Raw genomic sequence first — 17,191 nt, forward strand, 5'->3', positions numbered from 1 at the left:
GAGCATCAGTTTATGAAATTATTTTATTTTTCTGCACATAAACATTATTTTTCAAAGGCAATTTCATTAACTACATCCTGCAGCTCTGCAGACTTTCAACAACTTTAAAAGGTTAGGCGTTTGAGATATGTTCGCCTTGACTTTCAGTCCTCAAGACATAGATACATTTTTCTTAGTCTTAAAGCTCATGTCTGCACTCTAGTCCTAAAGGATTTGTCTTTATAATTCTCACCTTAGCATGAAATGTGCTTCTCTTTCCTTCCCCACCCCCCACTCCCTTTTGACATATCCGGTAGGGAAGCTCTGGTAGATTCTCAAGAAGAATTTTGCAAATGGTTGATTTTTGTTCATCTCAGGTTTTGGAGGGAGAGGATAAAAGAACATTCCCTCAGATAATGAGTTTTAAGCTTAATTCCTTCCAAAGCGGAGGGGAAACAAAACTACAGCAAGACCACCTTGAGTACCTTGGGAAGGGCAGCCCCGCGATCCCTAATAAACGAATTAGCATCTCAAGGAGATCACTGCGGTGCTGATATTGATCAGGGTCAGCCGGCGTGTTTGCCAGCCATTGTTTGCAGGGTGGTTAATTGAGTGTCAGTCTCAGCCAGTGTCGTCTCGTTGGCGCCGGGTGCTTTTGGATTTGCTAATTTTCGTTAAGTGTCTCTAGCCGGCTACTCGTCCCGTGTACCCGGGAGAACCTAGCGGCTCCTAACTGATCAACAGTCGGTCTGTCTGGGCTTTATTGATCCCATGGCGGGCAGCTCGAGGCGGACACGCCGAGGGGGTGGGGGCGAAGGCTGAATGCAGACCCTAGCGCTGGGCCGCCTCCCCAGGGCTCCCACCCGAACTCTCTTCCGCCACCTGTACAGGCCGGGGCATCGTCACTAGCCCCTGGGGGCTCCAGAAAACGCAGTGCGGCCGGGGAGGAAGACCACGCGGACCCCCTGCGTGTTTCGGGTGGCACCCAAAAGAAGCCCCGGGCTGGGGAACGCTGACCGCCCGAGGCTGAGCCGTCAGGGTCTCGGAGGCGGGTTCCCGAGCCAGTCCCGGGGCTGGGCTCCCCCGGCGCCTCGCGAAGGTCACGGACGCGCAGGCCTCCGCAAGGGGGAGCGCGGGAGACGGCAGCGCACCAGCCGGGCGCCCCAGACACCGGCGCCGCTCGGAGCCGCCGGGCAGGTCCCTCCGCGCTCGCGTCTGGGTCCGCCCCCCGCTGCGGGGCGGATTGACAGCAGCCTGGCGGCCAATCGGACGCCGTGGGGCGGGGCGAGGCGGGGCGGTGCGGGCCGGCTCCCGGCGCGGGGCGCTATTTACGGCGCGGAGCCGGCGAGACCTGGGCTGGCGCGGGCGGGAGCTGCGGCGGATTTCTTTGAGCGCTGGGGAGCCCCTGCCCTTTTTGCTGAGAGCGGCCGCTAGCGGGGACTGAAGGCTGGGAGCCCACCCCCGGCCCGGGGCTAGCGTGTGTCCCTAGAGTCGAGCGGGGCGAGGGAGCCGGTGGTTGCCAAGGGGGGACCGGGAAACTTTTCGGGGCTCGTGGGCGCGCCCTGTAGCCGCGCTCCATGCTCCGGCCGCGGCCCGAACCCCAGCCCCGCCGCTGACGGCGCCCACCGCTCCGGGCAGGGCCCATGCCCTGCGCGCTCCGGGGGTCGTAGGCTGCCGCCGAGCCGGGGCTCCGGAAGCCGGCGGGGGCGCCGCGGCCGTGCGGGACGTCAATGGATCGCCACTCCAGCTACATCTTCATCTGGCTGCAGCTGGAGCTCTGCGCCATGGCCGTGCTGCTCACCAAAGGTGGGTGCCGGGGCTCACGGGGCCCGGGGTCCCGTCCCCGCCGCGGGGCTTTGGAGCCGGCTGCAGAGGCTTTGTTAGCGGCGGGCGAGGCTCCCTCCCGCGCCGGAGCCGTAGGTCGCGACAAGTTGCTGTGTTCTTAGAAGTCGCGGCGGTGGCCTGGCGCGTGGATGCGGACTCCGATCTAACGGCAGGCGCTGATGAGAGGGTCCTCCTGGCTCTGCCTGCGGGGAGCGGCGCGTTTGCAGCCCAGCGGGGAGCCGGGCCGGAGTCTCGCCTAGACGCCGCCGCCTCCGCACCCTGGGGGCCCGGGCGGCCGGGAGGAATCGCAGATCCCGGCCTGTAGCTGCCGCGTGCCCGCAGCGTGTCAGTGTGAGTGCCTCAGGATGTATTTCTGTGAGTGTCTCTCTGAGTCTCAGTATCCCTAAATGCATTCGTGTGTCCCTGAGTGTCGTTGTGTTTCTGAAAGTGTGTCTGAACCTCTGTATCACTCAGTGTATCTCTGTCTCTGAGTGTGTCTCTAAATGTATCTCTGAATGCATTTCTGTGTCTTTCTGAGTCTTTGTGTCTCTGAATGTGTCTGAGTCTCTGTATCTCTCTGACCCTGAGTGTGTCTTTCTGAATGCATTTCTGTGTTTATCTCTAAGTGTCTTTGTGTCTCTGAATGTGCATCTGAGTCTCTGTGTGAGTGTGTCTCTGCATACATCTCTCTGAGTGTGTGCGAGCGAGTGTGTGAGTCTCCCTGAGAGTTTAGGTGTCCGAGGTGTGCAGAAGTGTGTGTTGTGTTGCTTTTCAGTAGCCGGGAGGAGTAGGCTCTGTCAGCGTCTCATTCCCATTCACCTCATATTTTACAAACAGGACCAAAAAAAAAAAAAAAAAAAGGCAGCGGGTCACTTTCTTTTTTCCTCTGCAGGCTTTCACCTTTTAGATAGAAATAACCCGAACTTTCTCCGAATTTCAGGGTTCCCCTCACCTCCCTTCTATGAAATCTACCTACTGTTCTGTGAACAGATAATTTTTTTAAGTATGAAGCACTGTTTAGCCTTTGCAGCCCCCTACTTCTCTTTAATTGCTATGTAGCAGGCATAAGGTTAAAGCATAAGCTAGCCCAGCGAGGATGATGTGCTACAGTATTTATTTATTTTGGAAGGAAGGGTGTAATTAACCCTAAATAACAGCCCTTGTAGCTTGCAGAGGGGAGCCTCCTGGCCCTATCAAAGGCGGGCAGAACAGGGAGGGACTGAGGCTGACATGAAGTCACAGATACCGAAACTATGTGCCTGATAATGATATAATTAGGGGATCAGAGATTTCTGACGGCTGTGGACTTCAAAAGCTTTAAAAGAAGCCAGCAGTCTCTCCTGTAGCCATCTTGACTAAAGCAGACATTTTTGTTTAATCACTACATACAGTAACGAGAAGGGGGCAGAAACAGAAGGGCATTGTTCCACAGTTTCAAAATACCAGTCCCCTTTCTGGCCTTTTGCATGCCACAGGAAGAAACTTTATGAACGACAGAAATACAGTTTTAATACAGTGGTACAAAAGTCCTTTCTCCTTGCTTAAAATGTGGCTCCAATTAAAAAAAAAAGTAGTTAGAACTTTCCCAGTTACCTGTCAAAATTTTATTAGGCTGTTTTTAGGTCATTGAAAATACAGTATTTTAAATAGGCTCTCATAAACATTTAAGCAGCATTTTACTTGTATTCAGTCTTCCTTTTCTGTACAAGGTCTGAAGCTAATAGGGTCAAAATGGGCTTTTAATCTGTTTTATTTATACTTTAAATCTGTATATGGAATTTGTCAAACTAGGGATATGTAGTCATCACCCCAGAAGACTGGTGAGCTTTATGTGGAAAATAAAGTGAGCTTGGAGGGAGGAGGAGAAAGAGCAGAAAAGTGGCTCCTGCAAAGCAAGGTTCTTGAAGCAGAGAAGGGACTTGGGCCCAACCACAGGAAAGCGAGTGCAGATTTAGGAGCAAGACCCCCAGCTTTGGACTGTTAAGGGTTGCCAAAGGTCTGTGTTTAGTGGGCTGGTTTTCCTTAGAACCGAAGCATTAGCAGCGTTCGGTGAAAACTGAGCATACCATACCGTGGTCTGGAATTTGGACAGATAATTAAATGAGACACCTTATGGGGCATTCAGAGAGAGGGGGAAGAATAAAGGTAAGGGTGGGAAGAGGTTTGTAAAACAGCAGATCCCGGTGTTTAATTTCAGAATGTAGGTTTCGGATCTTCAGACAGGAAACTGGAAGAGGCGTGTGCATTAGTTCAGTTTACTCGCTGTGGCATGTGACAGCAACCAGGGTCCACTAGGTGGATATCGTATTAGTGATAACTTTAAGACCCAGATTATTTCAACTAGAAACTGATATTAAAGCCTCCAATCTTGCCCTGTGACAAAATGTGAACCGAGCCATGCAACTCACAAAATAAGTTTTTATAAAGGAAACTTTTAATCACTTCCTGTAGAAAATTTGAGGTTTCCTTAAGGATTTTTCATTCAACCAGCAGAGGATTTTCAGTTTCAATGTTTCCCCTTTTAGGTCACATGTCGAATTACATGTAAAACTTGTGAGGAGGAGGAGGAGAAGTTAGCCTTGCAGTTTTATACTCCCCCCACCTTTTATGACTTTCCATTTGGGCTGAAAGAAATTGACTTTGGCAAGCAAACCACTAATTGTAAACTGCCTAGTTCCTGTTTTACAATATACTGACTAAAAGCTCCTCTGCATGAAAAGATCTTTATAGGCAAAAAGTTTGCCTTTTCTAGAGAGGTTGCAAATAGCTGCCTAGTTTCATAGTTTTAAAACCTCCTGAACTGGGCAGTTTCTAGATTGTCGTGTTTCTAGTTAATAACTTTATAAGGTGTTAGCTAAAGCTCTTAACTCTTGGCGCAGTCCTGTGGGATAGTAAACAATTCAGTAGTTCCGATCAAATATTTATACTGACAAAATCAAAAAGCCTAACATTTTTATGTTGTATGGTCATGTAGGATTAAAATGAATAAATAATGTGATTTACCTTATGGTAGGAGAAATTATACTCATTACTATTTCCTTCAAAAAGCAAAAGTTTTTTTTTAAAATGACTCTAAACTCCTCAGAAACCTGCTATTGGGATTACTAAGTTGCCAAAATGACGTTTAACTGGATTGAAACTTACACACTGGCTGCAGGAAGGGCTTCTCCAGGCTCCATAGACTGGAGCCCTCAGCTTGGATGACCTAAAAGTTTGTGCCTTTGAATTTGGAATTTAGCAGTTGCCTAAATAGTTGCTTTATCTGGTTTCTGGAGCAGAGTTTGAGTTGGTTTCTCATTGTTTTCAGGTGAAATTCGATGCTACTGTGATGCTGCCCACTGTGTAGCCACTGGTTATATGTGTAAATCTGAGCTCAGCGCCTGCTTCTCCAGACTTCTTGATCCTCAGAACTCAAATTCCCCACTCACCCATGGCTGCCTGGACTCTCTTGCAAGCACGACAGACATCTGCCAAGCCAAACAGTCCCGAAACCACTCTGGCACCACCATGCCCACGTTGGAATGCTGTCATGAAGACATGTGCAATTACAGAGGGCTGCACGATGTTCTCTCTCCTCCCAGGGGTGAGGCCTCAGGTAGGTGGAAGCCATTTCTAACCAGAATGCCTGCCTGATCTATAGGCTTGTGACAGCCACGACTCTGTATGTCTGCTATTGATTTTGTTGTTAATGTAATTAGAGACACCAGAGGGAGAAGCCTGGCTGGATGCAAAGATGCATCTGATTGAGTGGCTTTTATGTCTCTCTGAGCATTAGATGTCTGTCTACATAATAGGTTTTGCCTGTTTTTTCAACATTTTGAAGACATTAAAAGGCCATTACATCTCAGTAATGACAGTCTGTAAACAAACGCGTTTGTAAGCTGCTTTAGTTTTGCAATATTTTCTAAATATCGTTGATTTAATTGTAAGATTCTTTGTAATGGAATTCTTACAATTCTTAAATTCTTAAAATGAATTGATGATTATGAATATCCCTAGGAGGAGTTAGCATGGAGTTTGATCATTTTCTTTGTATTCCTTTAGGACAAGGAAACAGGTATCAGCATGATGGTAGCAGAAACCTTATCACCAAGGTGCAGGAGCTGACTTCTTCCAAAGAGTTGTGGTTCCGGGCGGCGGTCATTGCTGTGCCCATTGCTGGAGGGCTGATTTTAGTGTTGCTTATTATGTTGGCCCTAAGGATGCTTCGAAGTGAAAACAAGAGGCTGCAGGATCAGCGGCAACAGATGCTCTCCCGTTTGCACTACAGCTTTCACGGACACCATTCCAAAAAGGGGCAGGTTGCAAAGTTAGACTTGGAATGCATGGTGCCGGTCAGTGGGCACGAGAACTGCTGTCTGACCTGTGATAAAATGAGACAAGCAGACCTCAGCAACGATAAGATCCTCTCGCTTGTTCACTGGGGCATGTACAGTGGGCACGGGAAGCTGGAATTCGTATGATGGAGTCTTATCTGAACTACACTTATTGAACGCTTGAAGGCCTTTTGAGTTCTGCTGGACAGGAGCACTTTATCTGAAGACAAACTCATTTAATCATCTTTGAGAGACAAAATGACCTCTGCAAACAGAATCTTGGATATTTCTTCTGAAGGATTATTTGCACAGACTTAAATACAGTTAAATGTGTTATTTGCTTTAAAATTATAAAAAGCAAAGAGAAGACTTTGTACACACTGTCACCAGGGTTATTTGCATCCAAGGGAGCTGGAATTGAGTACCTAAATAAACAAAAATGTGCCCTATCTAAGCTTCTACATCTTGATTTATTGTAAAGATTTAAAAGAAATATATATTTTGTCTGAAATTTAATAGTGTCTTTCATAAATTTAACTGGGAAGTGTGAGACAGTACATGTTAATTATACAAATGGCCATTTGCTGTTAATAATTTGTTCTCATAGGATGTGGCTTGATTTTTTTTTTCTCTTTTCTTTTTTAAACAAGACCAAGATCTTGCTTATTCTTCCATGTGCCTGTGTAATTTTCTTACAGTGCGGAGTTTCTAAATGTATACTGACCATCTTCTAGTGTTTTACCCACATTCTGGTTACAGGATAACTCTGGTTTTAGCTTTCATCTAAGAAGGAGATCTGAAATTTATGTGTACCAGGTCAGATATGATTGATCAATTTCTGGAGTTGACTTAGCAAAGTTCATTTTGATCCAGGTGTTCTGGAATACCTTTTCCAATGTGTATACCTCCACCCAAAAAAGAAAAAAAAAACCCAACTAAACAACTTTTTTTTTGTTCAAGTCAGTCACTGTCTCCTTTTACTGTTGATTAATTGGCCAGTTTATTTTGTCCTAAGCCAAATTAAGTATTTTGGCTCTCCAATTAGCCAAACCTTACTGTACAACACGCTTAATTTTAAACCTTGTGCTTAAACAGTGTGATGCCTTTATTTATTTATTTATTTATTTATTTTTACTTATTCCTTAGAAAGGTTTTCTGTAGTGAACATGATACACCAATTGATTTAAATAACTGCTACTAGGTTTCATCCTCCCAAATGATTCTTTATGTAACCAAATAGAACATTGGCTTTAGCCAGTAACTAATACAGCTAGGAAACAATGTTTCCTCCTATAAGACTTTGTCCTGGTAACATTGCCCATCCTGAATTTAAACGTATGCTTTATTTGTGTACTTCCCACGCCCCCAGTGGATCTTTCTTATTTTAAATGTGAGAATAATATGCCATGGAGAGTATCTTCTGAATTCCTTTGTATATTTGAAATTTTTGCTTAAAAGTTAACCTGTAGGCCAGGCACGGTGGCTCACACCTGTAATCCTAGCACTTTGGGAGGCCGAGGCAGGTGGATCACAAGGTAACGAGTTCGAGACCAGCCTGGCCAACATAGTGAAACCCCATCTCTACTAAAAATGCAAAAATTAGCTGGGCATGGTGGTGTGCATCTGTAGTCCCAGCTACTCAGGAGGCTGAGGCAGGAGAATTGCTCGAACCCGGGAGGCGGAGGTTGTGGTGAGCTGAGACTGCCACTGCACTCCAGCCTGGGCAACAAAGGGAGAATCCATCTCAAAAAAAATCTACAGCCTGCATATTTGAGTATGGGGTTTTCTTTTATTAATGGACCACCTGCCCCAAAAAACTAGGCTGTGGAATAAACACATTAATAAATGATAGCACCTTTTAAGATGAGCAGCTCTTGCATGCATGCCTTATATTTTATAAAAGATGTTAAGCTTTATGTATGTCAGTTTTTGAGGAAGCCAAAGAATTGTTGAACCCAACCCTTCAAACCTGTCAAGAGAATTGATCAAAGTTATCTGTTGGTGAAATTTCCACCCTCACCTCCACCTCTGGCTGTTTGAGTCTCACTCTGTCGCCCAGGCTGGAATCTGGTGGTGCCATCTACATCACTACAACCTCCACCCCCCTCCCACACACCACACATGGCGCACACCGCCCCGCCCTGCCTTGGGTTCAAGCGATTCTCCTGCCATGGCCTCTGAAGCAGCTGGGATTAACAGGCACCCACCACCATGCCTGGCTAATTTTTGTATTTTTAGTAGAGACAGGGTTTTCACCATGTTGGCCAGGCTGATCTCAAACTCCTGACCTCAAGTGATCCTCCTGCTCAGCCTCCTAAAGTGCTGGGATTAAGGTATGAGCCACTCTGCCCAACCCCACTCTGGCTCTTGATCACATTATAGTACTTTGTAGTTTGGAGATTAAAGGACTTCTTGCTCCTTGTACATTCTCATTTCATGTATGACATTATGCAAGCTCAGCATTTCTTCAAGTGGCCAGTTTTTATACCTGTTATGTGTAGTCAAAGTTTCTTTTCTCTGCTTGCCCTGATGAGGGCCTGTTCACCTCATTTCTTCTAAGTACAGGTTAACTAGGAACTCCGCAATTCTTTAGGAAATAAAACAATGAAAGATTTAAAGTCATGTGCTTTGAAACACTGAAATCAGTGAACCCCTTCCTCCCAGAGAGGCCTATGTCTGGGCTGGTGTTACCACGAACTTCATGGAGGATGCATGAACAGCCTCTCCACTTGATCTTGGGCCTTTGTTCTTCCTATTGTATATTCACGAGGCTATTTACAGCTCCCTGTACTGTGGGGAGGTGGCACTGTGCCCATGGCTTCTCAGTTTTCTGGGGCTCAGCTTCTAGCCACATAATAGGCCAGCCCTGCCTCTGTTCCTAAAAAAATCCTCCCCCTTTTGATAACTCATTTAGTTTTTACACATGTCCTCACCACCAGTCTTAAAATCAGATCCGCACATAAGGTCAGATCCGCCTTCTTATGAAAATATTGCAGGCACCTCAACTTTTGATGTAACTAAGAACTACGTATAGATTTTACTTTTGCTTCCCTGTGAGAGTGTAGAAGTTGCCAGGAGCCAGAGATAAGGACTAAGATAAGGTCCAGGGTCTACCTGATTCAGTGATGTCAGAAATGGTGGTGGTGACTGGTTTGTTTGTTTTTCCCTCTTAGAGATGTTTACTGTTACTTTGAGGTGTCACAAGGCCAGGCTAACCAGGAATAACCCTTGCTTAATATTGTCATAGAACTCCCCCCAAAAGGAATTTTCCCTTCTGAGTGGAAATTTGCCCAAACTAGAGACATGGGACCAAATTTGCCAAGATGATTTTCCATCTACAACTCCTTACATTCTACCACTGTTGAAAAAATTGATCTGTGCATGGTTATGTCTTTTATGTTATTTTTTTTTCCTTTTATTTTGAATGGCTTAGAGGCTTCCTAGAAATTGACTGGTGTGTCTCTAATTTCTGCTGAACTGATTTTATTAAAAACACTACACCGTAGGGGGTTTGACCTTATAAAATACCAAACATGTCTGCTTTAGAAAATCACAAAGCTTTCGTCTGAAGGGCTCATAAATCTGGTTTCAATATGGGTTGATTATAGGCTAAAAGCTTGAAAGCAGTGGCATCTAGTATCATGACTCGGGAACTGCCTCTTTTGGGGCCGGGATAGCTTTTTTTTTTCCCTTACAACCTCTAATTGGTCCTCTTCTCTGCCTCTCAGCCCAAATTTCTTTAAACCTCCACAGCTGTGAGAACTTGGGCAAATTATGTAAGCTTTTTGAATATTCACTTTTGTTGCATGTGGAATGGGGGCCATAGTAACACCTTGTAGGATTATTGTGAAGAGACCTTGTAGCTATTTTCATTAATATACACAACAGTCTTGTATAAACTGTCCCCACATAATATTCCTTAAAATCTGAGAACTTGTGCCCATTATTTGTACCGTACATTAATATTACTTTTTAGTATTTAAGATCTTTGCATACTTGAGACTTGCAGACCTGCCAGTCACCTGCAGACTGGATTTAGCATTTTAAATATTCATTTTCAATTTATTATTTTTGGCCTCTCATGCCTATTAAATAGGTTCATTTGTAATTGTTTCCTTCTGGAATAATACAGTTGGCTACTGATGAGAATGTTTTAATCATATAAACTTACTTCAATTTCTAGTAGTTGATAGAATGAAGTTCCCTTGGAGTTACAGCTGCTCTGAATGGTCAATCCATTGAGAAAATCAATGGATTTGATAGGTAGCAGATAACGTGTCCATATTGTTTGCGTGGCTTATGTCTGGTTGTTACATTCTCAACAATTGATTCTCAATGCCACAATCGATTACAACCTGCCCCACAGGTGCTCCCAACAAAATACAAATACTTCCAGAACTGGTTTTCAGAACTGTGTGAATTTGGAAGTGGAGGATCTAGTTAAAAATCATTTAATTACCCCGGATGAAATTAATTTAGTTACTCTGTGGGTCACAGTTATAATAGAAAAATTAAATGCTCCAGATACCAACATTTATAATAGAAAAATTGATTGCTCCAGATACCAACTGGCTCCCCTTCCCTCTGCCCAATTCATCCTGTCAATATGACTCTATCTGCTGCCTTAAAAAAGCAGATCATTGATTTTTTTGGGGGAATTGGAGATCCCATAGAATGACGAAATTCATCTCTCAAATTTTGGCAACTCTTTATTTGGAATACAGTTTACACTCTGAACTGTCCTTGTTAATCTGCTAACACTGCACCGTTTTGCAGCGTGGTGGTGTAATTCATTTGTCTGCCATTCCAGGAATTTGAGGATAGAATCAGGAGGGTGGCAGAGCTGAGATTAACCAGTTGGGGGTTTACTTCTTCCAGCAAGGCAGCAATTTTCCAAGGGATGTGCTTTTTTAGAGTTTCAAAGTATTTATTGCTGGAAAAGGCCTACCAGCCAAACTTCTGCAAACTTCTCCCATTCTTTGAATATGAAAAGGGGAACAGGAAAGGCATTGATAAGCAATCTGGGGAGATACCTTGGGTAAGCAGTGAGATAATATCTCAAGGCATTTGTCATTCCTCAAGACTTTTAGGAGATTCATTCTATCTAGGAGCTAATGGCCAGCTGACCTCTCAGGGGCAATTTCAAATGGTGTTTAGCTCCCTGTATCTTGCAGATTAGATTGATGTTGGACTAAATCTGAATAGAACTCAGGAAAGATCAGCTGAAAACTATGCATGCTGTGTGTGTGTGTGTGTGTGTGTGTGTGTGTGTGTGTGTGTTTGTATGCCCTGCTAATTGAATAGACTTCGTAATCCTGGAATAATTTTACATTTAACAATTTTCAAGGAATTGCATAAGTAGATTTGGAACTTGCGAGAAGTCAGCAATTTGTTTTTAGACACGTGAAGATTTAGTTGTGATGAATTAATAAACTCAGAGGCTGTTGTGTCAATTCACTCTGAAAGATCTCGCATTACAAACCTAATGGAACAAAAATTGTTTTAGCAGTTAAAACCAAGAGAAATACAAAAAGCTCTTTATCCCCGGTTTCTTCCCCTTGGAATTTCCCTAGGGAACCGACGAGGACAGTGGAAAAACACCACACTTCTCAAAGCAAGTTTCTTACTTTTTAAGTGTTACAAGTTCATGGTGGAGCGTTTTTTCCCCCCTAAATTTAGTGGATGTGGTTTTGATACCATAGCTTTAATTCACAGTTGCCTTGGTAAATGAGGGCCTTTCTCACCTGGATTTGGGGATTAAACTGTGAACTTCCCGTGGGCAGGAGCTGTGATCAATAACCTTTGTACATTTCTAAAATCCAAAGGAGAGAGTTAGATGAAGGACAGATTAAGGCCTTTTGTTTTCAGGCACCTGTTTCTGGTTTTTAGTAAATAAATGTTGTCTTTCTCTTTTATTTCTCTGTCCTAAGTGATTGTTTTACAGATTTATAATTTTTGTATGGAAAGCCTAAAGGAAAACAAATTGCTAGGGAAGGAAGTTGAGAAAAAATTCTAATGGGCCTGAACATTATCGAAACATTGCTAAAGTCAAATATCTGAGTCTACCTTTTATATTTGGTGCAGGCTCTAAGCTCATTTAAGGACACTAATTCTCACCCAGAAGTGTATCGCTATTCTCCTTTGAACTAAGAGTTGTACTTTCGTTTTAGTATTTAAAGATAATCCAAAGTTTCCACCATTGTCTCTCCAAGGAGTTAAGAACAAGCCACTGAGAGTTTTGTTGATCAAAAAGGTTGAGAACCTGGAATACGCTACCTGATTTAGTATTTCATCCTCAATGGCTTGACAGGCCCTGCTACACCAGGGCAACTTTGGCAAATTCTCTTTTCTTCTCATGGAAATGAACCTCTGCCCAGAGGCTGTAATAAAAGCAACAAATAGCTCCCTGCGTCTTTCATTCAAGGACACACCAAGTTATAAATTCCCTTCCCTTCACAAACACTTAGCGTCTTCATGAAAAGTTTACCTTTAACTTCAAAATCCAAATAGCTCTTGTGCATCCATTGCAGTTTTATAATATATATATATATACACTTTTTTTTTGAGACAGAGTTTCGCTCCTGTTGCCCAGGCTGGAGTGCAATGGCGCGATCTCGGCTCACCACAACCTCCGCTTCCCAGGTTTGAATGATTATCCTGCCTCAAACTCCCGAGGAGCTGGGATTACAGGCGTGTGCCACCACGCCCGGCTAATTTTGTATTTTTAGTAGAGACAGGGTTTCTCCATGTTGGTCAGGTTGGTCCCAAACTCCTGATCTCAGGTGATCCACCCGCCTCGGCCTCTCAAAGTGCTGAGATTACAGGCATGAGCCACCATGCCCGGCCTATATTTATTTATTTTATCACATTATTATATAGCGTTCTTTTACGAAAATTACTTATTTTTGTAAGCCCAGTCTGTAGATCAGGCTGGAGTGCAGTGGTGGGATCATAGCTCACTGCAGCCTTGAACTCCTGGACTCAGTGATCCTCCTGCTTCAGCCTCTGAGTAGCTGGGACTACAGGCACATGCCACCACACCTGGCCTTTTCTCATTTTTTGGTAGAGGGAGTCTCCAGGCTGGTCTCAAACTCCTGGGCTCAAGCAATCCTCCCATCTCAGCCTCCTGAGTAACTGGGACCACAGCTGTGCACCACCATGCCCAGCTAATTAAAAAAAATTTTTTTTGTAGAGATGAGGCTCTCACTTTGCTGTCCGCATTGGTCTCAAACTCCTGGCCTCAAGTGAGCCTCCCTCCATAGCCTCCCAAAGTGCAAAGATAAATTTTGAAAAAAGAATGCATATGTTGGGTAGGGGTGGCAGGAGCAGGAGAGAAGGGAAGGTCATTCTTGACTTCATAATCCTTATACAGTATTTTTTCTAGTTTCCTGTGTTCTTTTTATTTATTTATCTTAAAATATTATACATATCTTTATATTTTCTGAGTCCTGGCTCAAACCAGTGTCAATCTGCTTTCTGCGTTTTTTTTTTAATGTTTTAGATTTTTAAAAATTGATACACAATAGATGTACATATTTTGGGGGCACATGTGATAATTTAATACATTCATATAATTTGTACAGATCAAAGCCGTATAGTTGGGTATCACTTTAAATATTTGTCTTTGTTGTATACTAGAAACATCTGAATTATTCTCTTCTAGTTATTTTGAAATATGTAATAGATTACTGTAAACTATAGTCACCTCACTGATCTGTCAAACACTAGGTCTTATGTTTTTTTCTGTCAAACTATCTATTGGTACCTACTAATCAAGCTCTCTTCATCCCCCTCCAGTGGTGCTTACTAAAAATGGAATAAATGTGGAAAAGAGAAAATCTCCCTCTTTAAAAGCAACACTGTTGTGGACATTTTAAAATGCAAACGCCTTGGCTGGAAGTCAGAAATCGTATTCTCTCTGCTAAACGTGGTGTAGCATTTATCACGCTTGAAGTGGAGGCATCTGGTCACCAATTTCACAGCCTGGACAGAGCAAGAAGGTGTGGCTGGTTGAGGAGGCGGCCTGCGGGGGGATCGTCTATCCATCCGGGCTTGGTAAATGTCAAGGGTCATTTCCCTGTCCTGACACTTGATTGTGAAGCAGGTTGCGAGGTAACTCTTTCAAGGGATTGGACTGTGACAGTCACCATAGTTGGACAATAAAACTGGAACGCCCTTCACCATCTCCTTTAACAATGGGAGGTTGTTTGTTGGCATTTGTATGCAAATTGACATGAGTAGCTAAAACAGGTTGCTTTGAAATCCTCAATTTGTTTATCCCAACCTGGGAAGCCCGACCGTTTCTTCAGAGGCAGATTTATGGAGCTATTTTTCATGGCTCTCAGCAATGAATTGGGTTCAGCAGAGTCCCTAGGATTTTCATTAACTTAAGTAGGCTTCAGAAGCCAAAGAGCTCTGCTGGTTCCCTGGACTAACACAGACAGTGGTGACCACGTCCTGCAGTTCCTCTAGGGCTCTGCTGGCTAGTCCCCAGCATGTGACAGCAACCAACTGCTAGGGGGAAAAAGAAAACCCTTTCTTCAGAATATCCATACACAAATACCTCATCTGGAGAAAAATACATTGGCCAATTTTTTTTGGTCTTCCCGTTTCTTCTGGGAAGTCACACCTTCGCACCTGGCCTAAAGAAGAACCCGCCCTTTTTTCTGAAGCTTTTTCTGAAAGTGCTTATCCTAATTTTTTTTCTTTTTTGAGACAGGATCTCCCTCTATCGCCCAGGCTGGAGTGCAGTGACGGGATCTTGGCTCACTGCAGCCTCAACCTTCCAGGCTCAAGCAGTCCTCCCACCTCACTCTTATGAGTAGCTGGGAATACAGGTGTGCACCACCACACTCAGCTAATTTTTAAAATTTTTTTGTAGAGATGGGGAGTCTCACTATGTTGCCCAGGTTGATCTCGAATTCCTGGGCTCAAGTGATCCTTCCACCTTGGTCTCCCAATGTGCTGGGATTATAGGTGTGTGCCACCACACCCAGCCTACATCCTAATGTTTTTATAAGCCTGCATAGCTGTGATATGGTTTGGCTCTATGTGCCCTCCCAAATCTCATGTCAAATTGCAATCCCCGTCTGTCAGCGAGGGACCTGGTAGAAGGTGATTTTATCATGGGGGTGGATTTCCCCCTTGCCGTTCTCATGATAGTGAGTGAGTTCTCACGAGATCTGGTTATTTAAAAGTGTGTGGCACCTCTCCCTCTCCCTCCCTTCCCCTCCCTCTCCCTCCCTCCCCCTCCCTCCCCTCCCTCCCTCTCCCTATCTAAAAGTGTGTGGCACCTCTCTCTCTCTCCCTCCCCCTCTCCCTCCCTCCCTCCTTCCCTCCCTCCCTCTCCCTCTTCCCCTCTCTCCTCTCCCTCTCCCTCTCTCTCCCCCCTCCTCTCCCTCTCCCTCTCTCTCCCCCCTCCATCCCCCCTCTCTCCACCCCCCTCTCCCTCCGTCTCTGTCTCTCTCTCTCTCTTTCTCTCTCTCTCTCTCCTGCCACCATGAGAAGAAAGTGCTTGCTTCCCCTTCACCCTCTGCCACTATTGTAAGTTTCCTGAGGCCTCCCAGCCATGCTTCCTGTTAAGCCTGTGGAACTGAGTTAATTAAACCTCTTGTCTTCATAAATCCCCAGTCTCAAGTAGTTCTTTACAGCAGTGTGAGAATGACCTAAAACAAGCTGCTATGAGTATGTATGGTTCCAGACTCTGAGAGACCTGGGTTCAAATTCAGACTTAGCCTGTTACTAGTGGTATGACTTTGGGCTAATTAACCTCTCAACTTCCTCACTCACATAATGAAGGTAATAATATTATCAGCACTTTATTTTTTAAAGTTTTTATTTACTTATTTTTGGAGACAGGGTCTTGCTCTGTTGCCCAGGCTGGAGTGCAGTGGTGCAATCATGGCTCACTACAGCCTCGAACTCCTGGCTCAAGTGATCCTCCCACCACAGCCTCCCGAGTAGCTGGGATTACAGGTTTTTGCCACCACCCTGGGCTTTATTAGCACTTTGGTTGTTGTGAGGATTAAATGAGATAATATAAATAAAGATTTAGTATCATTCCTAAAAACACTGTGAAAGTTAGCCATTCCTATTAAGTATCGTTCCTTCATGAGCCCTCACAGTGCCTAGGAAACACACACAGATGATAGAGATCACTATGCAGACTCTACAAATGGAAGAGCTGGACTTCAGGTAGACCCAAAGATCCAGGCCGGGTGCAGTAGCTCACCTGTCATCTCAGCATTTTGGGAGGCCGAGGTGGGTGGATCACCTGAGGTCAGGAGGTCGAGACCAGCCTGGCCAACATGGTGAAACCCCATCTCTACTAAAAATACAAAAATTAGCTGGGCGTGGTAGCATATGCCTGTAATCCCAGCTACTTGGAAGGCTGAGGCTGGAGAATCGCTTGAACTGGGGAGGTGGAGGTTGCAGTGAGCCGACATCATGCCACTGCACTGCAGCCTGGGCGACAGAGTGAGATTCTGTCTCAAAAAAAAAAAACCAGATCCAGTGATGTTTAAGGTTTTTCGTTTGTGGGTGTGAGTGTCTTGAATTCGCTTTAACTTTCCACGATTATATTTTGCTCAAGACAGTAGGAAAGTACTTAATTTTTATTTAAACATATTGAAACTAACATATCCCTTGCAGGAAAATATTACATACTAGGAACAGTTACGATGTGCGATACACAGAATAGTTTAACACTCTTCAGGAAGGACATGCTATCTGCTCCATGTTACAACAGATAGCTGTTTTTGCACATCCTATTAATGAATACACACCTGTTGAGTGTGCTTGTTTGCTCTGCTGATGGGGCGCCAAGCCACAGTTCTAGGCGACAGCTGTGCCTGGAGCACAGGTGGTATGAGCTCCTGGCACTGTCTTTCTTCTTGGGGGTCCAGGTGAAGGGCTGGCAAAGTTTGTCTCATAGGGAGGAAAGAGACAAATTAAAATTTTGTCCCAGGCCGGGAGTGGTGGCTCATGCCTGTAATCTCAGCACTTAGGGAGGCTGAGGCAAGAGGATTGCTTGAGCCCAGGAGGTGGAGACCAGCCTGGGCAACATGGTGAAA

The 17,191-nt window shown here is 44.7% G+C and overlaps 1 protein-coding gene across 3 annotated transcripts; it reads left to right on the plus strand.

The window, feature by feature from the left end:
- Window positions 1-1,301: 1,301 nt before the first annotated feature.
- BAMBI (BMP and activin membrane bound inhibitor) lies at window positions 1,302-6,787 on the plus strand. 3 transcript variants are annotated; one of them, XM_055273988.2, is made up of 3 exons: window positions 1,302-1,785; window positions 5,111-5,398; window positions 5,848-6,787. In XM_055273988.2, the coding sequence occupies exons 1-3, from the start codon at window positions 1,710-1,712 to the stop codon at window positions 6,264-6,266; spliced, it is 783 nt and encodes a 260-aa protein (XP_055129963.1). In that variant the 5' UTR covers window positions 1,302-1,709; the 3' UTR covers window positions 6,267-6,787. The 3 variants fall into 3 exon arrangements, with proteins under 3 accessions (XP_055129963.1, XP_055129964.1, XP_055129965.1); XM_055273989.2 differs by lacking the exon at window positions 1,302-1,785 and adding an exon at window positions 1,835-2,178; XM_055273990.2 differs by lacking the exon at window positions 1,302-1,785 and adding an exon at window positions 1,836-2,154.
- The last annotated feature ends 10,404 nt before the right edge of the window (window positions 6,788-17,191 follow it).

Source organism: Symphalangus syndactylus, chromosome 4, assembly GCF_028878055.3.
Source record: "Symphalangus syndactylus isolate Jambi chromosome 4, NHGRI_mSymSyn1-v2.1_pri, whole genome shotgun sequence".
NCBI lineage: Eukaryota > Metazoa > Chordata > Mammalia > Primates > Hylobatidae > Symphalangus > Symphalangus syndactylus.

Bases quoted from the DNA above. Each gene is read 5' to 3' on its own strand.
- BAMBI (XM_055273988.2), top strand. From the start codon at position 1,710: ATGGATCGCCACTCCAGCTACATCTTCATCTGGCTGCAGCTGGAGCTC. The intron at 1,786-5,110 runs GTGGGTGCCGGG...CATTGTTTTCAG, and splicing joins GGCCGTGCTGCTCACCAAAG to GTGAAATTCGATGCTACTGT. The intron at 5,399-5,847 runs GTAGGTGGAAGC...GTATTCCTTTAG, and splicing joins TCCCAGGGGTGAGGCCTCAG to GACAAGGAAACAGGTATCAG.